General features: G+C 44.9%; 1 protein-coding gene across 1 annotated transcript in view; it reads right to left on the bottom strand.

Moving 5' to 3' along the window:
• The window catches only part of LOC147677700 (uncharacterized), a 213,983-nt gene that overhangs the window by 171,184 nt on the left and 17,006 nt on the right, over window positions 1-25,793 (bottom strand). The window contains exons 2-3 of the mRNA XM_086945344.1: window positions 21,158-21,304; window positions 19,803-19,886 (exon numbers count right to left, since the gene is read on the bottom strand). Of these exons, the coding sequence (XP_086801470.1) occupies window positions 19,803-19,886; window positions 21,158-21,304 (231 nt within the window). The remainder of the gene's footprint in view (window positions 1-19,802; window positions 19,887-21,157; window positions 21,305-25,793) is intronic.

The following is a 25,793-nucleotide window of genomic DNA, read 5'->3' as shown; positions in this document are numbered from 1 at the left end:
TGTTTTCAAATTAAACAGAACTAATTCTAATTGGAAAAAATGGTTAATCTGGCCAACAGACACCAATAACTATCAAGATAGATTCCTGAACAAAACACAGGGTTTAATTCTTAACAGGCCAGATCCAAGATACTCCCAGAGACAACATCCAGGGATAGTAACAACATATAGTGTAGGGAAACTATGCCTTGAATGGCTGAAAACTTCTACACTTCCAGGAATTAAACAACACTTGACTTTACTTAAAGAAAGCAATGATTTGCGAGATTTCTTATTGGGACCACGGCAAAAACGTTTCATATACACCGGTATATATGCTGCGTAGAACGAGGTTTGGAAAATAACACAATTAGGAGGAAGATCACCCAACAGAGAGACAAGTCTCCCTGAAGGGAGCCCTCTAAAAAGAGTTATAATCTTAGGAATAGGGATAATTTGAAAAAACCTGATAGATATCAAGATAATGATACACGTCCCTCTCGATCTTTTCAGACTTCCTTGCAGAAATCAGAAAGAAGAGGACGGTCAGAACACAAGGAAGAACGAGTCAAGCCCAAAGACAAGGAACCCGTTCATGAAAGTAAAAAAGCTCAGTGTTCCAAAAAGAAGGTATCAAGCATAAAAGTTAGACATGCCGAGGATCTTGAGGACACAACTCAAGAACGGGGAGTGGGCTCAGACAATGCTAGACAGCGCAGCAGAAGTAACCATAGTTCGCAAGATCCTGAAGGATCATCTGGAGGCAGTGGACTTGAATGAATGCATTCAGGTTGAAACTGCAGACACCAGGGTTAGTATACCCCATATGTTATATGAAGTAACACTCAGGATGGAGGGGGACATAACTAGAAAAATAAGAGCACTCTTTTAGGAGAAGCTCTCTAAGGGCTATGACATTCTTCTAGCTGAACAAGACTGGCCACCTGAATTTGTCAGGGAGTGCCCACTGTTGTGAATGTATCTAGGACCCTAACTAGATATTCCCGATTTATGCCCTTATGTGGTTATAACAAATCATATCCTTATAAAGGCATAAGAATCATATCCATATTAAGTCATAGCCAATGCAGTCCTAATACGGCAAGGCTACTCCCATAGACTCCTAGAAAGTACAACGCGTTCTTAAACAAACCAAGCCTCCAGCAGCCCGGGAATTTCCTCTGCTTCTGTTTTGATTTCTCCTAGAACTCCTGAGAGTCCTGAAAGGACTGCCAGTTCTTAGTGACGTCTTATGTCCAACCTTACGTCAAACTCGGCACCTTCCAGGTATAATATACCAACATCTGCCTTAAGCAACACACAGTGGTTTGGAGCAGATCGGCTATCTACTTGCCCGACGCCCTGCTAATGCGAGTGAGAAAGGAAGCTGACCCTCCCTGCTGACGCACTGAGAGAGACGCAGTTTTTTCTCTCGCTAAGAAATCCAGCTCCAGTGTTTCCCTGATACCCTTGTGGGTTTCTGGTAGATCGAGTCCTGCGAGAGAGATACAAGACCTCCTTCATTCTATACCTAAGGTACGGAGCTGATTAGACCCATAGATAATTCTTGATTCAGATTCTTGGCAAAAACTGTAACTCATCTACTCCTTCCCACGTACTAGGCTTAGGTTAGGTATACTGGGGTAGGTGTATCTTAGAAACACCAGTTGAGTATGTTTAGTCATTATTTTATCATTGTATGTATTTTATCCATTTTAAAGTATCTTATGGCTTAGAAACCATATAAATGCTTTTACAGTATTATTTCATTATACTCATTTTACTGTACGCACTTTACTTTATGACAAGCATTGCAATTGTGGCAATTCATTTCTCTTGCATGAGAAAGAAGACTGCTCAATAAATAACCCTTTTATTGAAAACGCCTGTCTCTCTATTTCTCTGCATCTCTGGTGAAACGAAGCATGCACGATTGACTGAGTAAAATAGCTATCTATTGTTTCCGCAACTCTAGAGAAAATACAGTACAATGGACACAGCAAGTCAGAAATTGCAGGGGGAACAAAGTTGTCATGTGATATGGTTGTCAGAAGCTAATCCCTTCTTGTCTATTCAGGAAAGCTAAACACCTTCTTGTTTACTCGAGAAAGTTTCTAGTGACCTCTGAGCTAGCTGGCACACACAATTAAGTCTAACATATTCAAAAGAGACCTAGTCGACCTCAGTCCTACGTCTAAACTATCGTTTATGTTATTCCAATGCGCAGAGCCTATTGGGAATATAGGAACTACACTACACCACATGGCGAAGACATAATTATGCCAGCCTTCTCTAATCACATTCCAATTCATAAAAAATATACATATGCCAGAAAATGGGCAGTAGCCCAAGCTCCAGCATTATATAAAAATCACTCAGGATGGGATGAGGATTCTCCTCACCATAAAATCCAGTTAAAAAACCAGCCCACTGTACAAAGGCAGTACCCGGTTAAGCAAAAAGCTAAAAAACAGGTCAGGGAGATTCTAAATCACTTGAATACCAAGGGGTCAATCAATCAATTAATCAAAGACATTTGTAGAGCGCACTACTTACCCGGAGGGTCTCAAGGCGCTTGGGAGGGGGGGGGGGTGCGGCTACTGCTCGAACAGCCAGGTCTTGAGCTTCTTCCTGAAGGAGAGGTGGTCTTGGGTCAGGCGCAGGTCGGTCGGGAGGGAGTTCCAGGTCTTGGCGGCCAGGTAGGAGAAGGACCTTCCTCCTGTTGTCGTTCTTCGGATGCGGGGGACGGCGGCGAGGGCGTGACTGGCTGATCGGAGATGGCGTTTGGGAGCGTAGAAGTTGATGCAGTTGTTGAGGTAGCTCGGGCCTTGATCGTGTAGGGCTTTGTGTGCGTGGGTGAGGAGACGGAAGGTGATTCTTTTGTTGACGGGGAGCCAATGCAGGTCTCTCAGATGTCCGGAGATGTGGCTGTGTCATGGGATGTCGAGGATGAGTCTGGCTGAGGTGTTCTGGATCCGCTGGAGTCTCCTCTGGAGCTTGGCGGTGGTTCCGGCGTACAGGGCGTTGCCGTAGTCCAGTCGGCTGGTGACGAGGGCCTGGGTGACCGTCTTCCTGGTCTCGGTGGGGATCCACCGGAAGATCTTTCTTAGCATGCGCAGGATGTTGAAGCACGATGAGGAGACGGCGTTGACTTGTCTGGTCATGGAGAGGGAGGAGTCCAGGATGACGCCCAGGTTGCGGGCGTGGTCTGCCGGTTTGGGTGCGGTGCCCAGGGCGGGGGGCCACCAGGAGTCGTCCCAGGCGGAGGGCGAGGAGCCCAGGATGAGGACTTCCGTCTTGTCTGAGTTCAGTTTCAGGCGGCTGGTCGTCATCCACTCGGCTACGTCTTTCATCCCTTCGTGAAGGTCGGCTCTGGCGGCGGCGGGGTCGTTGGTCAGGGAGAGGATCAGCTGGGTGTCGTCAGCGTAGGAGATGATGTTGAGGTTGTGCTGGCGTGCGATGGCCGCGAGGGGGCTCATGTAGACGTTGAAGAGGGTGGGGCTCAGCGAGGATCCTTGAGGGACGCCGCAGATGACTTTGGTGGCCTCTGACTTGTACGGTGGTAGTCGGACTCTCTGTGTTCCTCCGTCGAGGAAGGAGATGATCCACTCCAGTGCCCTCTCCTGGATTCCGACGTTGCTGAGGCGCTGCACTAGGGTGCGGTGGCAGACAGTGTCGAATGCCGCGGAGAGGTCTAGGAGGATGAGGGCCGCTGTTTCTCCGTTGTCCATCAGGGCTCGGATGTCGTCGGTGGCAGCGATGAGGGCGGTCTCGGTGCTGTGGTTGGCTCGGAAGCCAGACTGTGAGGGGTCGAGGGATCCATTTGTCTCGAGGAAGGCGGCCAGCTGCTTGTTGACGGTCTTCTCGATGACTTTGGCTGGAAACGGGAGGAGCGAGATGGGGCGGTAATTCTTGAGTTCGGTGGGGTCCGCTGTAGGTTTCTTGAGTAGGGCGCTGAGTTCGGCATGCTTCCAGCTCTCCGGGAAGGTGGCGGAGTCGAAGGAGGTGTTGATGATGTCCCGCAGGTGGGGTGCGATGACAGCGTCGGCCTTGTTGAAGACGTGGTGAGGGCAGGGGTCGGTTGGAGATCCGGAGTGGATGGAGTTCATCATGCGGACGATGTCTTCGGTGCTGATCGGAGTCCAGGCGCGGAGGGTGGTGGTGGGGGGCGGTGGTTCGGTCGTGGCGTGCGTCGGTTGAGTGCTGAAGCTGTTGTGTATGTCCGCGATCTTGTTGTGGAAGTAGGAGGCGAGGGAGTTGCAGAGGTCTTGCGATGGGGTGATGTCGTTGTTTCCGGCGTTTGGGTTGGAGAGCTCTTTCACGATGTTGAAGAGTTCCTTGCAGTTGTGTGCGTTGTTGTCCAGCCGGTCCTTGAATGCAGTTTTCTTGGTGGCGCGGATCAGTTGGTGGTGCTTCCGGGTGGCAAGCTTGAGGGTGGTCATGTTGTCCGGTGTTGGTTCCCTTCTCCAGGCTTTCTCGAGGGCTCGGCAGTTCTTCTTGGAGCTCTTGAGTTCGTCGGTGAACCATGGGGCCTTCTTGCTGCCGGGTCTGCTGGGCGGGGTCCTCAGTGGGGCGAGTTCGTCCGCGCAGTTGCTGATCCACTTCGTGAGGTTGTCGGCGGCCTGGCTGGGGTTCGCTGAGCTGGCGGGAGGGTGCTGGCTCAGGGAAGCGGCGAGCTGGTCGGCTGTGATCTTGTTCCAGCTTCTTCGAGCAACCTGTTGCTGGTGGTGGTGGATCGTTGTTCTTTTGAAGGTGAAGTGGACGCAGCTGTGGTCCGTCCAGGGGAGTCCGGTGGCGTGGCTGAAGGCGATGTCTTTGCTGGACGAGAAGACGGCGTCGAGTGTGTGTCCGGCGAGGTGGGTGGGGGTGGACACCAGCTGCTTGAGACCGAGGTTGGCGAGGTTGTCGAGCAGGGTGATAGTGTTGCGGTCGTTGTTGTTCTCCAGGTGGAAGTTGATGTCCCCCAGGAGGATGTAGTCAGCGGAGGGGAGGGCATGCGGGCTGATGAAGTCGGCGATGTCCTCGCTGAATTGTGTGCGTGGTCCCGGGGGTCGGTAGATCAGGGTGCCTCTGAGGGTGGTTTTGGGGTCCGTGTGGATCTGGAAGTGCAGGTGTTCGGCGGTTGTCAGGGTGTCGTCGGTGTTGGTCTTGATGCGGATGGTGTCCCTGTAGATGATGGCGATGCCTCCTCCAGTCTGGTTGTTGCGGTCTCTTCGGGTGATCTTGTAGCCCTCTGGGATGGCGATGGCGATGTCGGGCGCTGAGGAGTCGTTCATCCAGGTTTCCGTGAGGAAGGCGACGTCAGGAGCTGTGGTGTCGAGGAGGTTCCAGAGTTCGATGGCGTGTCTGTGGACGGAGCGGGTGTTGAGGAGGATGCACTTCAGGTGGTTGCTGCTGGTGTTCGGCTTGGCGGGTGTTGGTGCGGGACAGGTCCGGATGCAGGTGAACTTGCAGGCGTGGCAGCTGAAGGGTCCGTGGGTTCGTCTAGGGGTGGCTCGGTAGCATCCCGGGATTCGGCCGGTGTTGAGTGCGTTGCGGGAGGCGGCGTCGTAGGTCCGGGTGGGTGGGCTGGTGTCTGCGGGGCCCAGGGGTCCTGGCACTGGGCGCGGTCCAGGCGCGGACGGGGGCAGACGGGCTTACCTTTGGCGCACCTTCGGCGCTCAATCGGTGCTCCCGCTGCGCGCGTCCGCTGCGCGGTCGCTCTGGGGGCGTCATAAGAAGGGAGCCGGGAGGGAGGGTCCGCTGGGAGGCGGGAAGTGCGGGGACCAATCGGCAGGCGGAGGGGGCGGGTTCGAGTCTGCGATGGCGGGAAAAGCTGGGGGCTCGGCTGGCGGCCCTGCGGCAGCTGGGGCGCTGGGGCGGCCCTGCGGCGGCTGGGGCGTAGGCTCGGCGTCTGGCGTCAGGCTACTGGCAGCAGGTAAGGAGGAGCAGGCAGGGGGCGTGGGGGCGACCAGGCCGTGGTGGGCGCAGTGGTCGCTCCTGGACTGTGGTGTGGGTCCCCTTAAGAAGGGAGCCGGGAGGGAGGGTCCGCTGGGAGGCGGGAAGCGCGGGGACCAATCGGCAGGTGGGGGGGCGGGTTCGAGTCTGTGACGGCGGGAAAAGCTGGGGGCTCGGCTGGCGGCCCTGCGGCAGCTGGGGCGCTTGGGCGGCCCTGCGGCGGCTGAACGTAGGCTCGGCGTCTGGCGTCAGGCTACTAAGGGGTGATTGAAACATGCACCTCATCTATGAACAATCCTTTGTTTCCTGTATCCAAACCAGACAATTCATATCGTCTAGTATTGGATTACAGACACTTAAACTCTTGTTGCAAAACATTTGCAGTACAAAACTCGCACAGTGCAGCACTGATGAATAACATTGTGCTCAAAAAATATATAACGACATTAGATATTTCAAATGGATTTTTCTGTCAAAATATTGCATCAGAAAGCAGGCATTTGACCACTTTCTCAATATTGGGGACACAGAGACAATTTTGTCGTCTCCCCCAAGGATTCAAGAATAGCCCAGGGTGTTTTTCAGCAAGAGGTACGGAGTTACTCCAAACGTACGATGATGAGGCATTATGTTATGTCGATGACATCTATCTTACGGATGACAACTTGGACAAGCACTTGAAAAGAGTGAACACCATAATACTGGGGTTCGCTTCTGAGGGGTATAAATTCAATTATAAAAAATCAAGAACTGCCCACCTCAATGTCATATTCTTGGGATATGAGTTGTCAAGTGAAGGCAAAAGCCTACCAGCAAACTTTCTAGAGAAATGTGCCTTGCTTCAACCCCCAAAAGCTCTGAAAAACTTACAATCAATTCTAGGTTTCCTGAATTTTGGAAGAACTTACGTTCTGAATTACGCAGAGAGGGTTAAACCTCTCTACGAATTAATCAAACCTGATTTTAAACCAACACATTGGACTCAAACACACACAGAAATTTTGCGTTCAGTCCAAACAGACATGTTAGCAAAAACTAAACTAGACACACGCGAAAACGTGCGCAACCTAGTAATCCGAATCATCCCAGGAAGATGCGGATTTACATACCTAACCTTTAATGAAGGCGAAACTGTACCAATAGCATACAAATCACACTTGTACACACAAGCAGAAATGAAGTTCACTTCTAAAGAGAAAATTTTGACAGCGGTTCAAACTGCTGTAGCAAAAGAGAGAGCTCTCGCGCAGGGTAAACGCATAATGATCGTTACACCTGTACCTGCCTTACAGGCAGTGAAAAGAGCAAGCATTCCTAATTCAAAAGCTCTACATCCGAGATGGATACAATGGGTTAACTCTCTTGCTGCAACAGACTTTCAATACTTTTTTGACCCTAGTCTAAAGACACAAGAATTTCTCCAATATGAACACGAATGTCCTCTGCTGACCGAAATTCTTCCTCTTGAACATTATGGCTGTATAATATATACAGATGGATCAGCACAGCCCGCAATTGGGGGTAAACAAGCCTATAGTGCTGCATGCGCGATTGTTAAAGGTCGCTGGCGCGAAGGCAAATTTAGACCTATGGTCACAAAAACTCAATCACTCGGAGACTGTACAGCTCAGCGAGCTGAACTACAGGCTTTCAAGATGGCGCTTGAAAATACCGATCGCGAATTCCCCACACCTATAGTGTGCGATTCATATTACTGCGTCCAATCTTACAATGAGTATCTGCATAACTGGGTTCAAAACGGATTCAAAGACGCTAAAGGTGGCACAATCAAGCATAAGTTGCTTTGGGAACAAGTAGTTCTTTTGCAGAAAGAACTACTAAATACTCACGTGATACATACACTGAGTCATCAGCGTGATGGCGTTCACGTTGCAGGGAATTCATTGGCTGATGAAGCCGCCAAGTCAGCTGTGCAAGCGGCTGCCGTAGCTACAATTAAACGCTCAAAAAGATCGATAGATGGTGAAACGCTATTAGCAGTAAAAGCATCAATGGATGGCAATCAAGCAGCGTTACCTCTAAACTATCCACTCGGAAATACATACATAATTGATGCAAACTCCGTTCCTTTTGCTCAAATCCCTGGAGTGGGGGACAGAGTAATTCCAAGCGGGAAGCGGAGAGTTTTCTTGATTCAAGAAGCACACATGGGAGAGGGTCTGAGACATCAAGGGATCTTGAAATCTTTAATAGAGTTAGAAAAAATGTGCTGGTGGCCGAGACTGGGAGTGGATGTATACAATTTCGCAATTAATTGCCCAGACTGCAACAGAGATCGCAGTAATGAACCGCCCCAGACACCTGACTACAGAGTTCAAGCCAGATACAGACACCTCTGTTAGACAGCATTAGGCTATCTACCCGCAGGCATCCCTACGGACAAATGCGGACCCACAACTACTCGGACGAGATTTATTTGGTTATGGCCCCAGCGCTCGGCTGACGCCAGAACTGTTATAAAGGATTTGCAAGTCTTTATCGGCACATACGCAATAGGCACACTACATTCTGGTCAGGGTCCTGCGTTTAGCTCTCGAGCTTACAAAGAGGCCATGGTTAGTTTGGGCATTGCAATGCGGTACTCTAGTCCCTTCCATCCTGAGGGTAATGCGGTAGTGGAAAGAAAAACTGTGACATAAAGCAATCCATAACAGCAAAGGTATTAGGTTCGGGTGATGGGTGGGTCAGACATCTAATAAGTGTCCAACGTAGTCTTAACAATCTGCCAAGAAATTCTCTGGGGGGAATCCCTCCTTATGAGCTACTCTTTGGTACTAGAATGATAATCGAGGATCTCGATTGTCAGACTTCAGTGGTAAAACAGAAACCCTTTGATGTCAAAGATCGTTTGGCTGTCTTACAGGACTTAGAAGAAACAAGAAGAAGTCTGAGTAAAACAACACAAAAGCCAACAGCCACTGAAGATAAACCACCTGTCCCAGCAAGACCAGTCTGGATTCCAAAGATTGGGGATCTAGTCAGGGAAAAGATAGCGGTGAAGAAGGAATTTGGGCCTTCTTACAGAAAAGCAGTACCTGTCTTAGCACTCCAAGGAACGAGATCAGTAGTACTATCGCCCCTTGCTGGTAAAAAGGAGAACAGAGTCGTGTCCATCGATCTGGTAAAACCACAACATGTGGCCAATAATAAGTAGTAGGCCAAGTGGACTCCCAATATGTAGCAGACAGCCAAATCTTGCTACAATCCAAGAGGTTCAAACTGAAAGACTTATAACCTTTGATAAACCTGCAGTAAGAAAAGAAGGACTATGCAACAGAGCAATGGAACTCGTGCCTCTTGAGACCCAAATATCTGTTCGACCAGAAACACCAGTCTACAATGATGTAGCACTTGAATACACTAACATGACAAAGGAGAAATCTGTTCCAGCAATTTCAACAAACCCCGGTGCCATTCAAACAATTGGCAGAACTGCATCTGGATATTTCATCAACTTTGATTACTTTTCTGAGGATCCAAGTGAACCTGAAGATACAACAACAAAGAAATCTATCAAAGAAAAAACGACAGAACTTTTTCATGAACTTGAAACAATATATCTAGTTTCACCATGGACTGAATTTTGGATTGGTTTAGGTGCATCTTTCTTCCTGCTCTGGCTAATATTGGTTTTAAGCCTGGGACGAATGATAGATGGAAAATACAGTACAATGGACACAGCAAGTCAGAAAATCAACTTCGTCCAAAACCGCACAAATCATCACATGTTGAAAAAAGAGAACTGTCATCAGTAAACATCACAGCCATCCCTATACCATGAGGTAAAGTATGGGATAGAACTGATTATGATATCTATGGCCCGGTAGAGATGCTGAGGATTCCACATCAGTTCAAGGTTTCTGTGAATGACTTTGTAACACCCAGCACATTCTCTGATGATTGGGACTTTGAGACAATTAATAATATGATGTCCGATTTAGAAATGTCTGCGAAATATACTGAACATGACTATTTAGAAGGCTCATCAGACTATGAACAAATGTATTGTTTTAACCATTTTGGTCATCATTATTTGCACAAATCTGCAAACCCGAGAAATGTTTTATGTATAATCAATGGGAATATTGTCCAACACCACAAAAAGGCAGCTCTAAAACATTTTATGAGATGTTTCCTTACTTCTCAGGGTTTAATGTTACATATCCAGAAACGTTTTATTTCAAAAATATAAATAAGACAGGATTGAAAACAATGTTGACCAATATCAAACAAATGTATTCTCCAAACTTTTATGCTAAGTTGTCCACATTGGGTTACGACTTCTGGAAAGACAACATTGAGACAAAAACTATCTGTGGCACAAAAGAATGGCAGGTGCAAGGTCTGGAAGCTTTATTCAGAGCCTGCATTATACCTGAACAAATAATGTTTTTAAATGACACTGTGCATAGCAAAAATAAAAGATTTAAATAAACCGTCTATACCAAAGCCCATACCTGAAAATAAAAAAAGTACAGAAGGGGAGATAGACGTACAATATGTTTTCAAATTAAACAGAACTAATCCTAATTGGAAAAAATGGTTAATCTGGCCAACAGACACCAATAACTATCAAGATAGATTCCTGAACAAAACACAGGGTTTAATTCTTAACAGGCCAGATCCAAGATACTCCCAGAGACAACATCCAGGGATAGTAACAACATATAGTGTAGGGAAACTATGCCTTGAATGGCTGAAAACTTCTATACTTCCAGGAATTAAACAACACTTGACTTTACTTAAAGAAAGCAATGATTTGCGAGATTTCTTATTGGGACCACGGCAAAAACGTTTCATATACACCGGTATATATGCTGCGTAGAACGAGGTTTGGAAAATAACACAATTAGGAGGAAGATCACCCAACAGAGAGACAAGTCTCCCTGAAGGGAGCCCTCTGAAAAGAGTTATAATCTTAGGAATAGGGATAATTTGAAAAAACCTGATAGATATCAAGATAATGATACACGTCCCTCTCGATCTTTTCAGACTTCCTTGCAGAAATCAGAAAGAAGAGGACGGTCAGAACACAAGGAAGAATGAGTCAAGCCCAAAGACAAGGAACCCGTTCATGAAAGTAAAAAAGCTCAGTGTTCCAAAAAGAAGGTAGCAAGCATAAAAGTTAGACATGCCGAGGATCTTGAGGACACAACTCAAGAACGGGGAGTGGGCTCAGACAATGCTAGACAGCGCAGCAGAAGTAATCATAGTTCGCAAGATCCTGAAGGATCATCTGGAGACAGTGGACTTGAATGAATGCATTCAGGTTGAAACTGCAGACACCAGGGTTAGTATAACCCATATGTTATATGAAGTAACACTCAGGATGGAGGGGGACATAACTAGAAAAATAAGAGCACTCTTTTAGGAGAAGCTCTCTAAGGGCTATGACATTCTTCTAGCTGAACAAGACTGGCCACCTGAATTTGTCAGGGAGTGCCCACTGTTGTGAATGTATCTAGGACCCTAACTAGATATTCCCGATTTATGCCCTTATGTGGTTAATAACAAATCATATCCTTATAAAGGCATAATGATTTGCGAGATTTCTTATTGGGACCACGGCAAAAACGTTTCATATACACCGGTATATATGCTGCGTAGAACAAGGTTTGGAAAATAACACAATTAGAAACTGCAGAAAGAATACGAGAAATTGATTGTATTAACATGGAGAAAGCTCTCTCTGTAGTGGACAATGGGTTAGCTACTCTGTCCTCCAGAATATATTAATTGGACAGCATTGTATCCTCTGCAATTGACATAATGGAACAAGACTTGCTAATGTTACAACATGGCCAGTCTCAATTACGTTCTATAATGCAGCTAGGCTGGACATTGCAAAATATGTTTTCAGGCTACGTGCCATGGAGGCTTATCAACAAAACGTCATTGTTTACTGGGTTTAACCTTACAGATAAACAAATCTCTTTGGCACAAAGAGGAGCAGACTATACGGTGCTGAGCATTGAAAAACTGGAAAGAATACCATTGACAGTTTCTGAGAAACCTGTAATAGAATGGATAACTCATGGTACCATCATGATTCCAGTGACGATTTTCCAGTTTCAGTATTGTCTACAGCATATACCAGAAGGCCTGTATGAAAGGTTGGGTAAAGAATACATTAAGTCAACATGGACTTTACCATATACACAAAGTTGTTGAAATAAGGGGAAAGAAGTATTCCTTAGTGGGAAAAATTGTAACAATTCACTAAGTGGTACATTTCTGTGCCAGGGTATTAATTTACACGGAGCCTGCGATGGTTCTGCGAATAACCTTTCATGCCACATGCACGGTACTCCCTCCACACTGATAGAACCCGTTTTCAGGCAGCTATCCAATGGCAGTTACGTTATGTTAAATGATTAGAGCTGCTGTGGAATGGTGCCAGGAAAAGTTTATCTGGTTAGTGTGTCGTCCATAGTAACTTGTTGTATGCAAGTATTGTATCCAACTCGCAAGTCAGACAGTCAGACGGCAATATGGCCTTCATTGAATATCTCTTCTATACGAATTGATACTTTAAGCAGACTAAAGTCTATTCTTTTGCAAAAATCTGTGCCACTGACATCATCAAAAGAAACGTATGATCTGCAAGTTGCAAGGACATCTGCAGAGATACATGCATTATTATCAACAAACTGCCCTGTACATTTCGCAGAAATGTTAAGTCAAATCTTAAACATGTCTGATACCAGTGGCCTCGCACATGTATTTAAGATGATTTTTTCGGGACCGTTAGCACCATTTGAAGCAGTCCTCGGCATTTTCCCAAATTGCGTGCACTCTGTGTTCAGCGGCCTGCCTCTCATCTTGGGACTCGTAGCAGGAATACTATTTTTATTTCTCCTGCTCCGATATGGCAAGTCCAGTAACCGGCGATACCCAGAACCTCATGGAACAGACGGTCCGTGCCCAGAGGAATTGTGAGAGGATAACACAGATTCTCGACTTGGCTCGTTTAAGAGATCTGAATACGACATGGCTTCTATCTTTCAGACCAATCTGGCAAGATTGCATCTTACCTGTTCTACGATGCCTGCTTTGCGGAGAGGAATGCGTGTTAGACATTTGTCTTACACTTCCATCAGTCCTGCCATCGGATGTCGACGCCTTGCTAGGTCCTGTAACGGCTCATGCATTGTGTTGCCCCCAACGGCTACAGATCCTGATGACGGCATTGATTGAGATCTCACCAGTAAGTCTAACTGAGGGTGAGGTACGAGAAACACCAGGCACACAGGTACCATATGATATGACCATTGCTAACGCGGCAACAAGCGCTGACGGCAATGCTTCTCATCTATGCACATTTGATCTGCTGGATCAAGTGGTTCCACTTTCACCTACTGTGGTAGACGATTTCTTTGCCAGCCTAGACAACTTGATGTTTTCCCTTGACACCGAGAATAACTTTTGAGTCATGCACACAGTGTTCTCTGAACTCTGAAATTCGGCCTTCATTTTTTCTAAACAATGACTTCTAACAATTGGAACTCTATTTTTCACAACAAAGTTGTAGTTTTTCTCTCTTTCTAAAACATTGAACTTTTGGCACAGACTAATCTGCTTAAAGTAGAACTATTCTTAAAGAACAAGTCAATTCAATTCAATTATAGACTTTATTCGGTTAATCAATAATAACCATGAAAGTACATACAGAAAGTACATTAAAATTAAGTATATAAAATACGTGTTAAGATAAAAATATAATTTAAAAAGCCAATCATCAGAGGTCTTTAACAATTTTAAAATATAAAATTTCTTACAGACAAATTGATTTTCGTAATCTAAAAACATGTTTAAAAAATTCTGAAATGGATTCCACTGTTAAAACAGTATCTAGTTTCTGCATTTCTAAAAAGGCTGGACGACAACATTTCACATTCATTTCCTTTAAAATTGGGATAATCAGTTTCCTCCGGTGCAATGTATAAAATTTACAAAAAAATACAATGTGGATATCCGATTGAACTGATATGTCATCGTACGGGCACTTAATTAAATCATATGACCAAGAATTCATACCAGGAAAACTGAGAGCTCTAAAAAGGATGTTTAACCTAAAACGTGTCAGGACAAACCTCTCATAGTTACTCATATATAAGGTTAAATACAGCTGTAATTTATCCTGACTCAATATCAATTGGTGCGAGTTTACAGTCTTTTTCTTTGTTTCCTCACTGGTTCTCTTGGCCCCCAGATACTCCAAGCATTGTTTTTTCAGTACCTTTCTGGGGATATTACACATTGAAGTGGGATCATCAAAATATTTCCGGCAGTCCATTTTCCCTAAAAAGTCTTTCACATAGACAAGCCATTTAATCCTATTCACATGTTCTAACTTTAAAACATCCATCATAATGGTTTGGTTCAAGTACATTCTTCAATAGTCCAGACCCTATGCCAAAGCAATATAGGCTGGACTTTAACTATATCTTCGATGTATGACTGACCTAATTCCATGTGACAAACATAACTTGAGACACTCTCAGGTAACACTAAGATATATCTCAAGAACATGTTTTCCATTAGTTGGATGGATTTTATATTTGCATATCCCCAGATTCCCGAGCCATAAATAGCAATTGATATGCTGGTAGCGTTATAGATTATTAGAAGTTCCCTAATTGGCTTTTTCCCCATTTTTTTCGTAAAATTTTTCAGGGCCATTATCGATTTAGAAAACAAAAGGTTTCTCGCTTTTATAGCACTTGCCCTTGTGCCAGACTCATGGAACAAGATTCCTAAATAGGAGAAAACAGGGGTGCAATCCAAGGGTCTCTCCTCAATAAACATAGTTTTTCTCTGTCGTTTGTTACCAGGGCCACAATACATTGTAAAAGTTTATGTGCAATTAATTTTCAGATCTGGGTTTAACATGAAGGTGTTAAAACATGTTAACAGGCCCTGAATGGCAAGCGGGGTCCGTGCCATTATGACCGCATCGTCTGCGTATAAGAGTGCAAGGATTGATCTTTTATCCACCATGGGCATATCCCTGCACTCTTGCAGTAGGGTTCTTTCAAGGTCATTAATGTAGACTAAAAATAGAAAAGGTGCCAAAACGGACCCCTGGCGTACCCCTCGGCCTATCCCAAATGATCTGGAGCACTCTCCATTCTTCCCATAACGAACGGATGCAGTGGCACCTGAATACAGTTCCCTTAGAAAGGAAATAATGGATTCTATCCGCTTAAAGTAGAACTATTCTTAGAGAACAAGTCATTTTTTGAACGCTGACTAAAATAACTATTTAGGCCTCATCCCTATTACTAGAAAGATTGCTATGACATGTTATGTTATGAAACGATTTCGACTTTTCTTCTGTATTTAAGAGACGTTATCATAAATGTAATCTCATGAATCTTTTCAAATTGCATAAATTAGATAAATGACTGTATGTTTAGACATTTTTCCCTTAAGTATATTGTGTACTGTAGAAGATGCTAAAAAAAAAAAATTCTGCATACCCAGTTCAAATGCAGTCTTCGTATTGGGGTGGGATTGTAAACACTAGCTTTAGATATGTTCAGTACTTGCTAGGTTAGCTTTATTGAACTTAATATCCGTGGAGTGGGTGTTGTAAATGAATCTCGGACCCTAGTATAAATTTCCAGATTCATGCCCTTATATAGGTATACTTTATCATTCCCTTATATAGGCATAGAAATCATTACCATATTTGGCCTAAACCATACAGCCCAAATACGGCATGGATACTTCCACTAAGCTTCAAGAATTAACAAAGTTTTCTTGGAAAAACCCGCCTTCAGCAGCTCGGAACTTCCCCCTGCTTGAATATCAAGTTCTCCTAGAACTCCCGGCGTTTTCCAAGAAATGAGCCTTTGAGTGACGTTATTAAGTCCAAACTTGCGTCAAACTCGGCACCTTCAAAGTATAAATATGCCTTGATTTGCCTAAACAAACACACGGTGGTTTGGAGCAGATCGACTATCTACTTGCCCGACGCCCTGCAGCAGCAAGTGCCGAAGGAAACCGACCCACCAGCAGACGCACTGCGAGACTCTGTCATTTCTCCTGCCGAGAAATCCAGCTCCAGTGTTTCCAGCCTACCCTTGCGGGTATCTGGGAAATCAAGTCCCGAGAACGAGATACAAGACCTCCTTCATTCTAGAACAAAGGTACGGAGCTGATTAGACCTCTTAGAGAATTATCAGAATCAGATTCCTGGCAGAGAACTCCTAGACTTAAACTCCTCCTCTTATACTCCCTCCCTCTTACCAGACTTAGGTTAGGTACACCGGGGTAGGCGTATTCTAGAAACACCAGTTGAGTATTTTAGTCATCCTTTTAACACTGTATGTATTTTATGTATTTTATACATTTTATGCACTTTATGGCTTAGACACCATATCATGCTTTTACAGTACTACTTTATAATACTGTTTGTATTATATGCATTGTACTTCATAGTAAGCTTTACTATTGTAGCAGTTCATTTTCAATGCTTGAGAAAGAAGACTGTTCAATAAATACCTTTTTATTGAAAACGCCTGTCTCCCTATTTCTCTTGCACCTCTGGTGAAACTAAGCATGCACGATTGACTGAGTGAATAGTTATCTATTGTTTCCGCGACTCTAGAGATTTGATTTCTTATTCTTGGGAAACAAAGTTGTCATGTTTTATGCTGTTGTCAGAAACTAATCCCTTCTTGTTTGTTCGAGAAAGTTTCTAGTGACCTCTGAGCTAGCTGGCACTCACAATTAAGTCTAATATAGCCAGTAGAGACCTAGTAGACCTCAGTCCTACGTCTAATCTACAGGATATAATATTCCAATGCGCAGAGCTTATTGGGAATATAGGAACTACACTACACCTTATTGAAATCACTAGGGATAGCTGGGACAGGGAGGGGGCTCAGTACGCACAAGAACTACTTGATTATACCACAAGACTACATAAACTGAGAACTTTATCATATGAGACCCTGGAAAAGGCCCAGAATAAACAAAAGACCTTTTATGATAAAGGAAAGAAATGGAGAGAGTTGGCGGTAGGTGAATGGGCACTCGTTTTACTACCCACTTCTACTCACAAACTCCGAAAGGAAAAGCAGGGGCCCTATCCCGTACAACGAAAGATAGGAAGAACCACCTATGTGTTACGGCTCTTCCCAACCCGAACTCAGATATACCATATCAATATCCTGAAGAAATGGTTGGGGCCTCCACCCCGTTCCTCCCAAGCGGTGGCCATCCTTACTTCGGTCCTTCATACAGTTGACCAGACTATTATAAACCCTGATCTTTCCGAAACCATGAAAGAGGAAGTGCTAGCCGTTCTTATGGAACACCACACAGTATTCTCGGATCAACCAGGTAGAACCTCCCTGGCGGTCCATTCTATTCCCACCCGAAGGCGTAGTAGTAAAACAGAAGCCATATCGGGTGCCTGAAGCCCGCCGCCTATTGTTGAAAAGGGAGGTCGAGAAAATGTTAGAAGCTGGGATCATTGTACCATCTAAGAGCAACTGGTCCTCCCCAGTGGTCCTAGTTCCAAAACCGGATGGGAGCACTAGGTTTTGTATAGACTTTTGCGCCGTTAATAGAGTCTCCAAACAAGATGGACACCCTTTGCCTAGGGTGGACGAACTGATTGAGCGTCTTGGTGAGGCTCAATATATAACAACTATTGACCTCACCAATGGATATTGGCAAGTCCCCCTTCACCCCACAGATCAGGAGAAAACGGCTTTCTTGACACCTGATGGCCTATTTCATTTTACTGTTCTTCTCTTCGGGTTGCACAATGCTCCAGCTACCTTTCAGCGTCTCATGGACACCCTCCTAGCCCCTCATCTCCAATACGCTTAAGCCTATTTGGACGATATAATCGTCTTCAGCCCTAACTGGGATACCCACCTACACCACCTGCGGTGGGCCCTCGGAGCCTTACAAGAAGCGGGCTTACACAAAGAAGTCAAGAATCGCGTTTACACAAGTCAAATACTTGGGGTACGTCTTGGGAGAAGGACATATATTTCCCCAACTAGAGAAAGTAAGAGCAATCCAGTCCCAGTCCTTCCCGGCCACTAGAAGGGATTTAAGAGCGTTCCTTGGGTTGGTTGGGTACTACCGCAGTTTTATTCCTCACTTTGCTACGGTATCTGCTCCCTTAACTGACCTGCTCAAGAAAACGGCAACATCCTCACACCTAAAACATTAACATCCGCCCCCGTATTGACAACTCCAAACTTTGAAAAACCCTTCTTTCTACAGACAGATGCCTCAGGGGTAGGGTTAGGTGCTGTCTTGTCCCAACTAGACGAAGAGAACAGGGAAAGACCCATTCTGTATCTGAGTCGCAAATTGTTCCCTAGGGAGACCTCATAACCCACAATCGAAAAAGAGTGTCTCGCAGTCAAGTGGAGTATTATCTCGAAGGCCATCACTTCACACTTTTTACGGACCACGCTCCATTGACTTGGCTACAGCAGAACAAGGGTCGGAATGACCGCATACTACGTTGGTTCCTATCACTCCAGCCCTATGACTTTGAAGTCCGCCATAGGAAGGGGCGGAACAGACAAACTCTGACTTTCTTTCTCGTTATCCTCTTTCCGCCTTGCGGGGAAAGCTAGGGGGGAGAGATTTGTCACGGGTCACTCGATCGTATGAAATAGCCCCCGAGAGTGACTGTCCATCTCCTTCACAGGATTGGAACGGGCCCTTTAAAGAAGACCCGGACTTGACAGAGGCGGAGGTTGCCCCCGTGACGACAGCGCTCGTCGGCCTATCACGACCGACTACGTTACTGAAAAGGGCGGATACGGGAGAACCAGGCGCGGAAGTCAAGACTGAAGACGCAGAGAGTTGGAGAGTAAGCAGACCAGATTGGGTAATCAACTATTGGCCGGAGGGACTTTCGTGCAGCCGAGAAGATCCAGAGGAACCAGTGGGAGGAGAGCCAGGAGGCCAACGGCAAAACGCTTCGCCCAGCCACGCTCACGGAGAAGCGTGGCTAACCCAGGTACAGAGAAAACTCCGGGGCCTCTTGTACCCTAAGGGTGGGAATGGGTAACAGCTAGTGGGCGGTCAAAAGTGTTGCGGTATCTTCTGCCTTGTTTCTTTTTTTGTTGTTTACAGTCACCTCACTGGTTATGGTATGTGGATACTACCTCTCACGGGTTTTCCGTTGTTTACACTGGTGGTGACTGACTAACTAAGCGATACCCGCACTCCCTTCCCTGAATAGTTGGAGCATTCAGAACGGTTGTCTAAATATTCCGTATTGTTTTTTTTAGGTACGTCTGCTGATGTGAGGCGACAAATCAAGAGATCCGATGGAGAAGAAGGATGGCAAGAACCATACAGCCGAGCTCCTCGACAGCGACAGACTCTGTTTCTAATCACATCATCTCACCTTGTACCCGCAAATAAAAAGACATTATATACAGTCCTTATACTTGTTGGCTCCTTCCCTCCTTGTTAGCCCAGTCGGGTTACAATGTCCTATATACCTCCACTCTTGTCTTTGGTGTGCACAAACTGCCACTCTTGTGGTGACTGGAGATTCCCTCTATGCTAGTTACTTTTCCGAGTCAAGACAATGACCGCAGAAAGAGAGGAATTATAGTTGAGCATTGGTAAAAGGAGCAGTCATAATAACCAGTCCTATAAACAAGAGGAGCATGACAACATCTGCATTAGAACGTTCAGCCACGTAAATAGATTAGAAGCACAAGCAGATATTTGAAAATCGTTTAGGTTGAAAAGTAGTCTGGAACAGAGAATCCGAGACAGTTTTGAGAGCAAATTTGCTCTGCAGTTTTGTGATATGGTACCTGCAACTCTTTCACATTGCCACACTGCTATCTTCGTCCTTGACTCACCTCCCATTCTTCTCCAACAACTGTCCATACAGTGTGGCTGATTCCATTTTGCAACTTTTGTGTTGCATCTCTCTCTTCACCATCCTGCAAAAACCGAAAAAGGGCCACAAGAATTACGTTCTCTCAATTCTTGAAAAAGCATGATCTCACATCATATATTTGTTGCATCCCTGTTTGCACTTGTCAATGTATTGTATTGTATTGTAATTGCATTTATATGGTGCTTACTACCCCTGACTAGGCGTTGAAGTGCTTTTTCGGCGAATAGCAAGCTACTCTGGAACCCATAAAGGATTAATGTTGAATTAGGATAGTGAAATATGAAAGTAATTTAAGTGGTGGATAGGTTAGTCAGTTATTTGGATTGAGAAGGATAGTGGAGGGATAAAAGAGGGAAAAAGGTTTGCATTTATACAGCGCTTTTAGCCCTGATGGGGTATTGAAGTGCCTTTTTGACGAGTAGCACGCTACTCCGGAACCCATAAAGGATGAGTGGTGAATAGTATAGTGAAATATGAAAGTAATTTGAGTGATGGATATTAGTCAGTTATTTGGATTGAGTAGGACAGCGGAGGGATAGAAGAGGGAAAAAGCTGTGCATTTATATAGCGCTTGTTACATCTGATGGTGTGTTGTTTAGTGGGAGAGGTGTAGTAAAAGAGGTGTTATAGGATGCAAGGAGGGGTAGAGATGGGGAGAGTCTAGAAAGCGTTCTTTTGGGGATCATAGTAGTGGTATGAAGTTTGGGAAGAATGTGAGAGTGGATGCAGAGGATATATTAATAGAGGTACAGGGTGAGAAATAGGATATTGCATTGGAAAGAGTAGTAGATATACATATTTACTACGTCACCCATGACAGGGCAATTTCAGCTCAAATTGTTAAGTCTCACCTACAGATGGCTCTTAGCTGGGTGTGGACAAAATACATCTTGTGGAACATTCCCAAAACTCACAGTGGACTTTGAACCAGCCTACAGCTTAACACTGGTAACAATATGTTAATTCGATGTAAAAAATGTTTACTCTGTGGACTTATCAGGAAGGAAGGACAAGTTAAACATCAGTATTTACAATAGTACCAGTATTTCTATGTTACCATGTTATGTCATGAACCGTCATCCTTGACTGATGCAGTGTATTGACTTAGTCTAAGATTTACTAAATAAAAGTTGCGCAACTCAGTGCAGCAACTAAAGTTGCGACATTGCGTTAAAGAAAGAGCAGAACAGCGCCATATCTACTAAAATGTGAACCTGTTTTTCTCTCTTCCCTCGCTGATGCACTTTTGGCTGCCATGTACCAACGCACACACCAATAATCAAGCAATTAATTGAGATGCCTTTGGAGGTTCACCTGCGTTGTGTTCTGGGCTCCAGCACTCCTCTGGGTGGTCACTATGTGAAGTGTTTTCTTTCGGTTCTTGGTAAACCTTAATGGCGTCTGACGATACTTAACTTCCAGGTCATCTTGGACTTCATAAACCTGAGCTTGGGAAGCCATCTGAAAAACAAAATGCATCATTATCTCCCATAGCAATTATAGAATAGTGATGTAGACCTAAGAAGAACAAGAATGTTTCCTTTCCCAGTTTGGCTAACTCTTGAAGAAAATAGCAACAAGAAGTGAGTAGCCACTACTCTTCACCATAACTACGTTTGGGCATGCCTGTTGCACTAAGGGTATCTCACTTAGTTGCACAAAAACAGTGATCAGTGGAATTAAAGTATCTGGACATGTTTCTTTTGGGTGGTCAACGTGACACCTGTTTTGTAAGATGCATGAAGCAGCTACCTACTTGTCCAAGTGTTATTTGAACATCCAGTCTTGGTTGGATACTAGTAGGATCAGGTGTGTTTGAAAACTATGACCTGTACATTTTATGGAGAAGTGTGGCTCAATGATTAGAGCGGCAGACCCTGATGCAGAGGTCTAGCCCGGGACCAGGGTTCAATTCCCCGTCTCGGCAGGTCTTGGGCTCAAAATTCCCTGGACCTGATAATTCTCGCCTGGGAGCCTATTCCAATCATGGAGTCCCACTCTGAAGCTCTGGGCAATAGCTGGCTTAATCTCCACAACAGCCCCCACAACGCTAAGGATGCCTGGCCTCCACCTTGGGGGTGCCCAGGAGTGGACGCCTCACAGGGAAAGCCAGGATGGGTTCCCCAGCGGTATTCGTACAAGCGCCTTGAGACCCTTGCGGGTGAGTAGTGTGCTATACAAGTATCAATTTACAAGTATCAATTTTATGGTTGATATTTCGGGACTAGTACCATACAGAATTTTAGATGGGTAGCTGTCAATAGACGAGTAGGCAATCCACTGAGGGTTGAGCTATCTGATAGACGAGAACGACAGGTCATCTCAACGCTTAGTACTGCTCTCTCTTCTCTACTCCCATACATTCTAATAATTCATGGTGCCCTGCCAACTTCTATACCAACCCGGCGCACTCTATGCCGATATTTCGTTTTTAAATGGCGGTCCTTCAGAGAACCAGCATTGGATCCCGGTTTGCCTCTGATCCGACTTCAGAGAAAGGTAAAACAAAACTTGATTTTTCACTCCTCCGAAATATTTTCAGAGTTTAAAACATCTGGTCCCTCTTATGGTTTCCATTTTGGCCACACTCATCAGGAAGGAATTTGCTTGACATTCAAAGTATAGTTTACAATGGGCAAGGAATTCAATATCATTTGCATCAATTCAAAGCAAAAAGTGCATGACCCCAACCTGCGTTATGACCCTGTCTTTCAAGACAGTAGTCAAGGCAGTGATTCTCTCACTCCAGGAGTATTATAAATCTTTTAATTTAGGATATCCAAAAATACAAAAAGCATGCACAGCACCTGCAGGATCCAGTTTTAAAGTGTCACTTCCCACATTTGATTACTACCTTAAACACTTTACAAATTCTTGAAATCCCTACTGTAATACAGATAAATGTCTATTCTTCTCATCAATAAAATCTGGTTTCTACCATAATTGCTATCCTTTACATAGAGCTTCACATGCACTCCTAAGCATGTAAAACAAACGTATCTTGTCCACAAACTTTACACTGTAAAAATAGTTCCTTCATCAGTACAGCGCCTTTTTTATTGAACACACTCTCAATAAAAACGTTGGTCCAATTATATAGTTGCTTTCCACTCTATATAGAATTAACAACGACTATGCATCTATCATTTTCTTAAGTTTGCTGTCAGACACTTGACCTTTTCGTCACTATAAATACACAGGACAAATGAATAAAAGATGCTGTACCAAGTCGAGGTGCTCCAAAAACATAGAGATATTATTTTCTCTGCCCTTTCAAACAACAACGTTTATACTTGAAATATTTTCACCTAACCAATCGATCTCACTTAAGAAGAATGTTTTCTTATGGATGTTTTGATTTGGGTAGAGGCTGGGTGCCAGAGGGCAGGAGACCTATTACTGAAAGACACCTTTATGTCACTGGAGGAGATAGGGGTACACTTTGCTGTAGGTCCAGAGCAATGTTTGCAATATGCCAGTGTGTCCAGCACGGCCCAGGAAATATGGTATCCTTTCCAGACGAACCTAGAGAATCACATGTTCTGCGGGTAATGCTGGACCCTGGCTCCACTAGGGGTATCAGCTCCCGGTTATATGCTGCCCTCTAGACCGATAGACCGACGAAATTTACATCCATCCGGGACCACTGGAACGGGGACTTGGAGTCCTCCTTTACAGACGGAGAGTGGGGAAATGCTCAGGTGCAGGAGGTGGCCAACCATGCCAGATTTAAGCTGACACCGTTGAGTTATTTACACAGAGCATACCTGACACCACACCGCCTGCACAGGGTTTAGCTGAGTGTGTGGACTGTGGACTATCCCCTGCTGACTTTGAACAAATTTTGTGGCTCGGCCGAAAGGTGAGGCCCTTATGGGAGGAAACGCAATGCGAGGTGCAAAGGGAGATGGCAGTGAATGTAGACATAACAGTGAGAAATTGTCTGTTGGGGCTGCTGCCACTCCCTTGGAAAGGAAGCAAGATGAAATACAGATTTGGTCTGTTGGAACTAGTCCTGGCCAGACAGCGAATCGCCATTCACTCTGCCTATCCGGCTCTTAGGACACGTGATAAATCCGTGCGGAGTGTAAAAAAACTGTGCAAACTCCACGAGAGGAGCGGAATTTCATGCTCAGGCCTAACAAAAACCCACTTTCTCTAAAATTATTTTCCATCGAGGAAGTAGCCAGAAAATTAAAATACACCCCCCCCCCCCCCCCCCATTTGAGACGAAACTCCTATGGCACGAAGCAAGTGACCCTCCCCATAAGAGCTCTCTTGTCTATCCATTTATCCTTCTATCCACCGACTGATAACCACGATTTCACCTTTACATTCTGTCATCCATTCATTCTTTTATCCAACATTCAGTCTTTCACCATTCTGTCCTCCATCGTCCACCAGTCCATCTCCAAACCTAATCATCCATCCACCATGTCAATCATCTATCCCTCCATCAACTGCTTTCACTCATCTATCATCCATCCTTTCACTCCATCCATCCATCCTTTCAGTACATCAATCCTCCCTTTCACTCATTCATCCATCCAGCCTTTTACTCATACATCATTTCACTCATTCATCCATCCTTTCACTCATTCATCCCTTTTCCCACCCAACCATCCACTCATCCATCCATCCATTTGCCTTTTCACTCATCCGTCCATTCTATCACTCACTCATCCTTCTTTTCACTCATCCATCCTTGCACTCATCCATCTATCCATCTTTTCACTCATCCATCCATACACCCTTTCACTCATCCATTCACCCACCCTCCCTTTACTCATCATTCCATTCTTTCACTCATCCATTTGTGCATCCATCCTTTCTCTCATTAAACCAGTCATCTCTCGATACACCCTTTCACTGAAAAATCCATACATCCATCGTTTCACTCACTTGCTCACCTCGCACCCAGCCTTTCACGTTAATTGTGAGCCTCTGTCTGCAGAGTTCCAGAAAGAAGAAGCCCATCAAGAACAACCCACCCACGTTGTAGCTGTTAAACAACAACATAGCATAACAAAGGACTTCATTCACTGATTTTCTGTAGAGAGCTGTTGGGGAAACCCTATCTCCAGTAAATAAAATGCACCCCCCCCCCTCTCCCAACACACCTTGAGCTAGAAAGCACATCTGAGACTTTATTCAGCAGACATCCACTTCTACCTGTACAGGCAAAAAATCTGATTGTTTTCAACAGCCCTTATTCTTAGCTGACCCCTTGAAAAATAAGGAGTGAAAAAAAGGAGTAAAGCATGAGGAAACTGGAGTTTGCACCAGAATCTGCATTGACACACCATGCACACATTCCTCCTTGGTTTATCATTTGTTGAGAATAAGTGTTGCAAACATATACATTTATTGGTGTGGGGATCTAGTGAGCCGATAGAATGCTTGCACGTCTACTATATCGCAATTAATTATTAGCACATGGGCTGCACAAGGGTTGTAAGTTACACATTTTAAATGCCTTTTGAAATATTGAGAAATACGTTTAACACAAGCTATTTTTTTTATTCACTTACCAATTCAAGTTGGATCAGTAACTAGAAAGAAAACACGCATTTGCAATGCAATAGGTCTCGTAATTCAGAGATTTTAAGCTATTGGCATTGTAAATGATAATGCCTTTTATTTATGCGTTTTTCAAAGCAACACATATATAAAAGGCATTGACACTAGGGGGTCGGTCGATTCTGATCTCGGTCGGAAGGGCTCCGAATCGGATTCGGAATTGCCTAAACCGATCCGGAGCACTTGGTCCGACCGAATCGTTCACAGTTCAGAATGGCCAAGTACGATGCCTGTAAAGCCTTAGCACTGACCGAATTGGTTCCGGAAGGCACTAGGAGAGATAGAGCCATCCAAAGCAGATTCATACAGCTCTATGGAGTAGGTTTTCCAAGCGAGCAAGTACGATGAACGATCCAGATAGCCTTTCCGA

The sequence above is a fragment of the Lissotriton vulgaris genome, chromosome 12 (assembly GCF_964263255.1).
Source record: "Lissotriton vulgaris chromosome 12, aLisVul1.2, whole genome shotgun sequence".
NCBI lineage: Eukaryota > Metazoa > Chordata > Amphibia > Caudata > Salamandridae > Lissotriton > Lissotriton vulgaris.
Note: the sequence above shows the minus strand (reverse complement) of the source record. Positions and strands in the feature narration are given on the sequence as shown.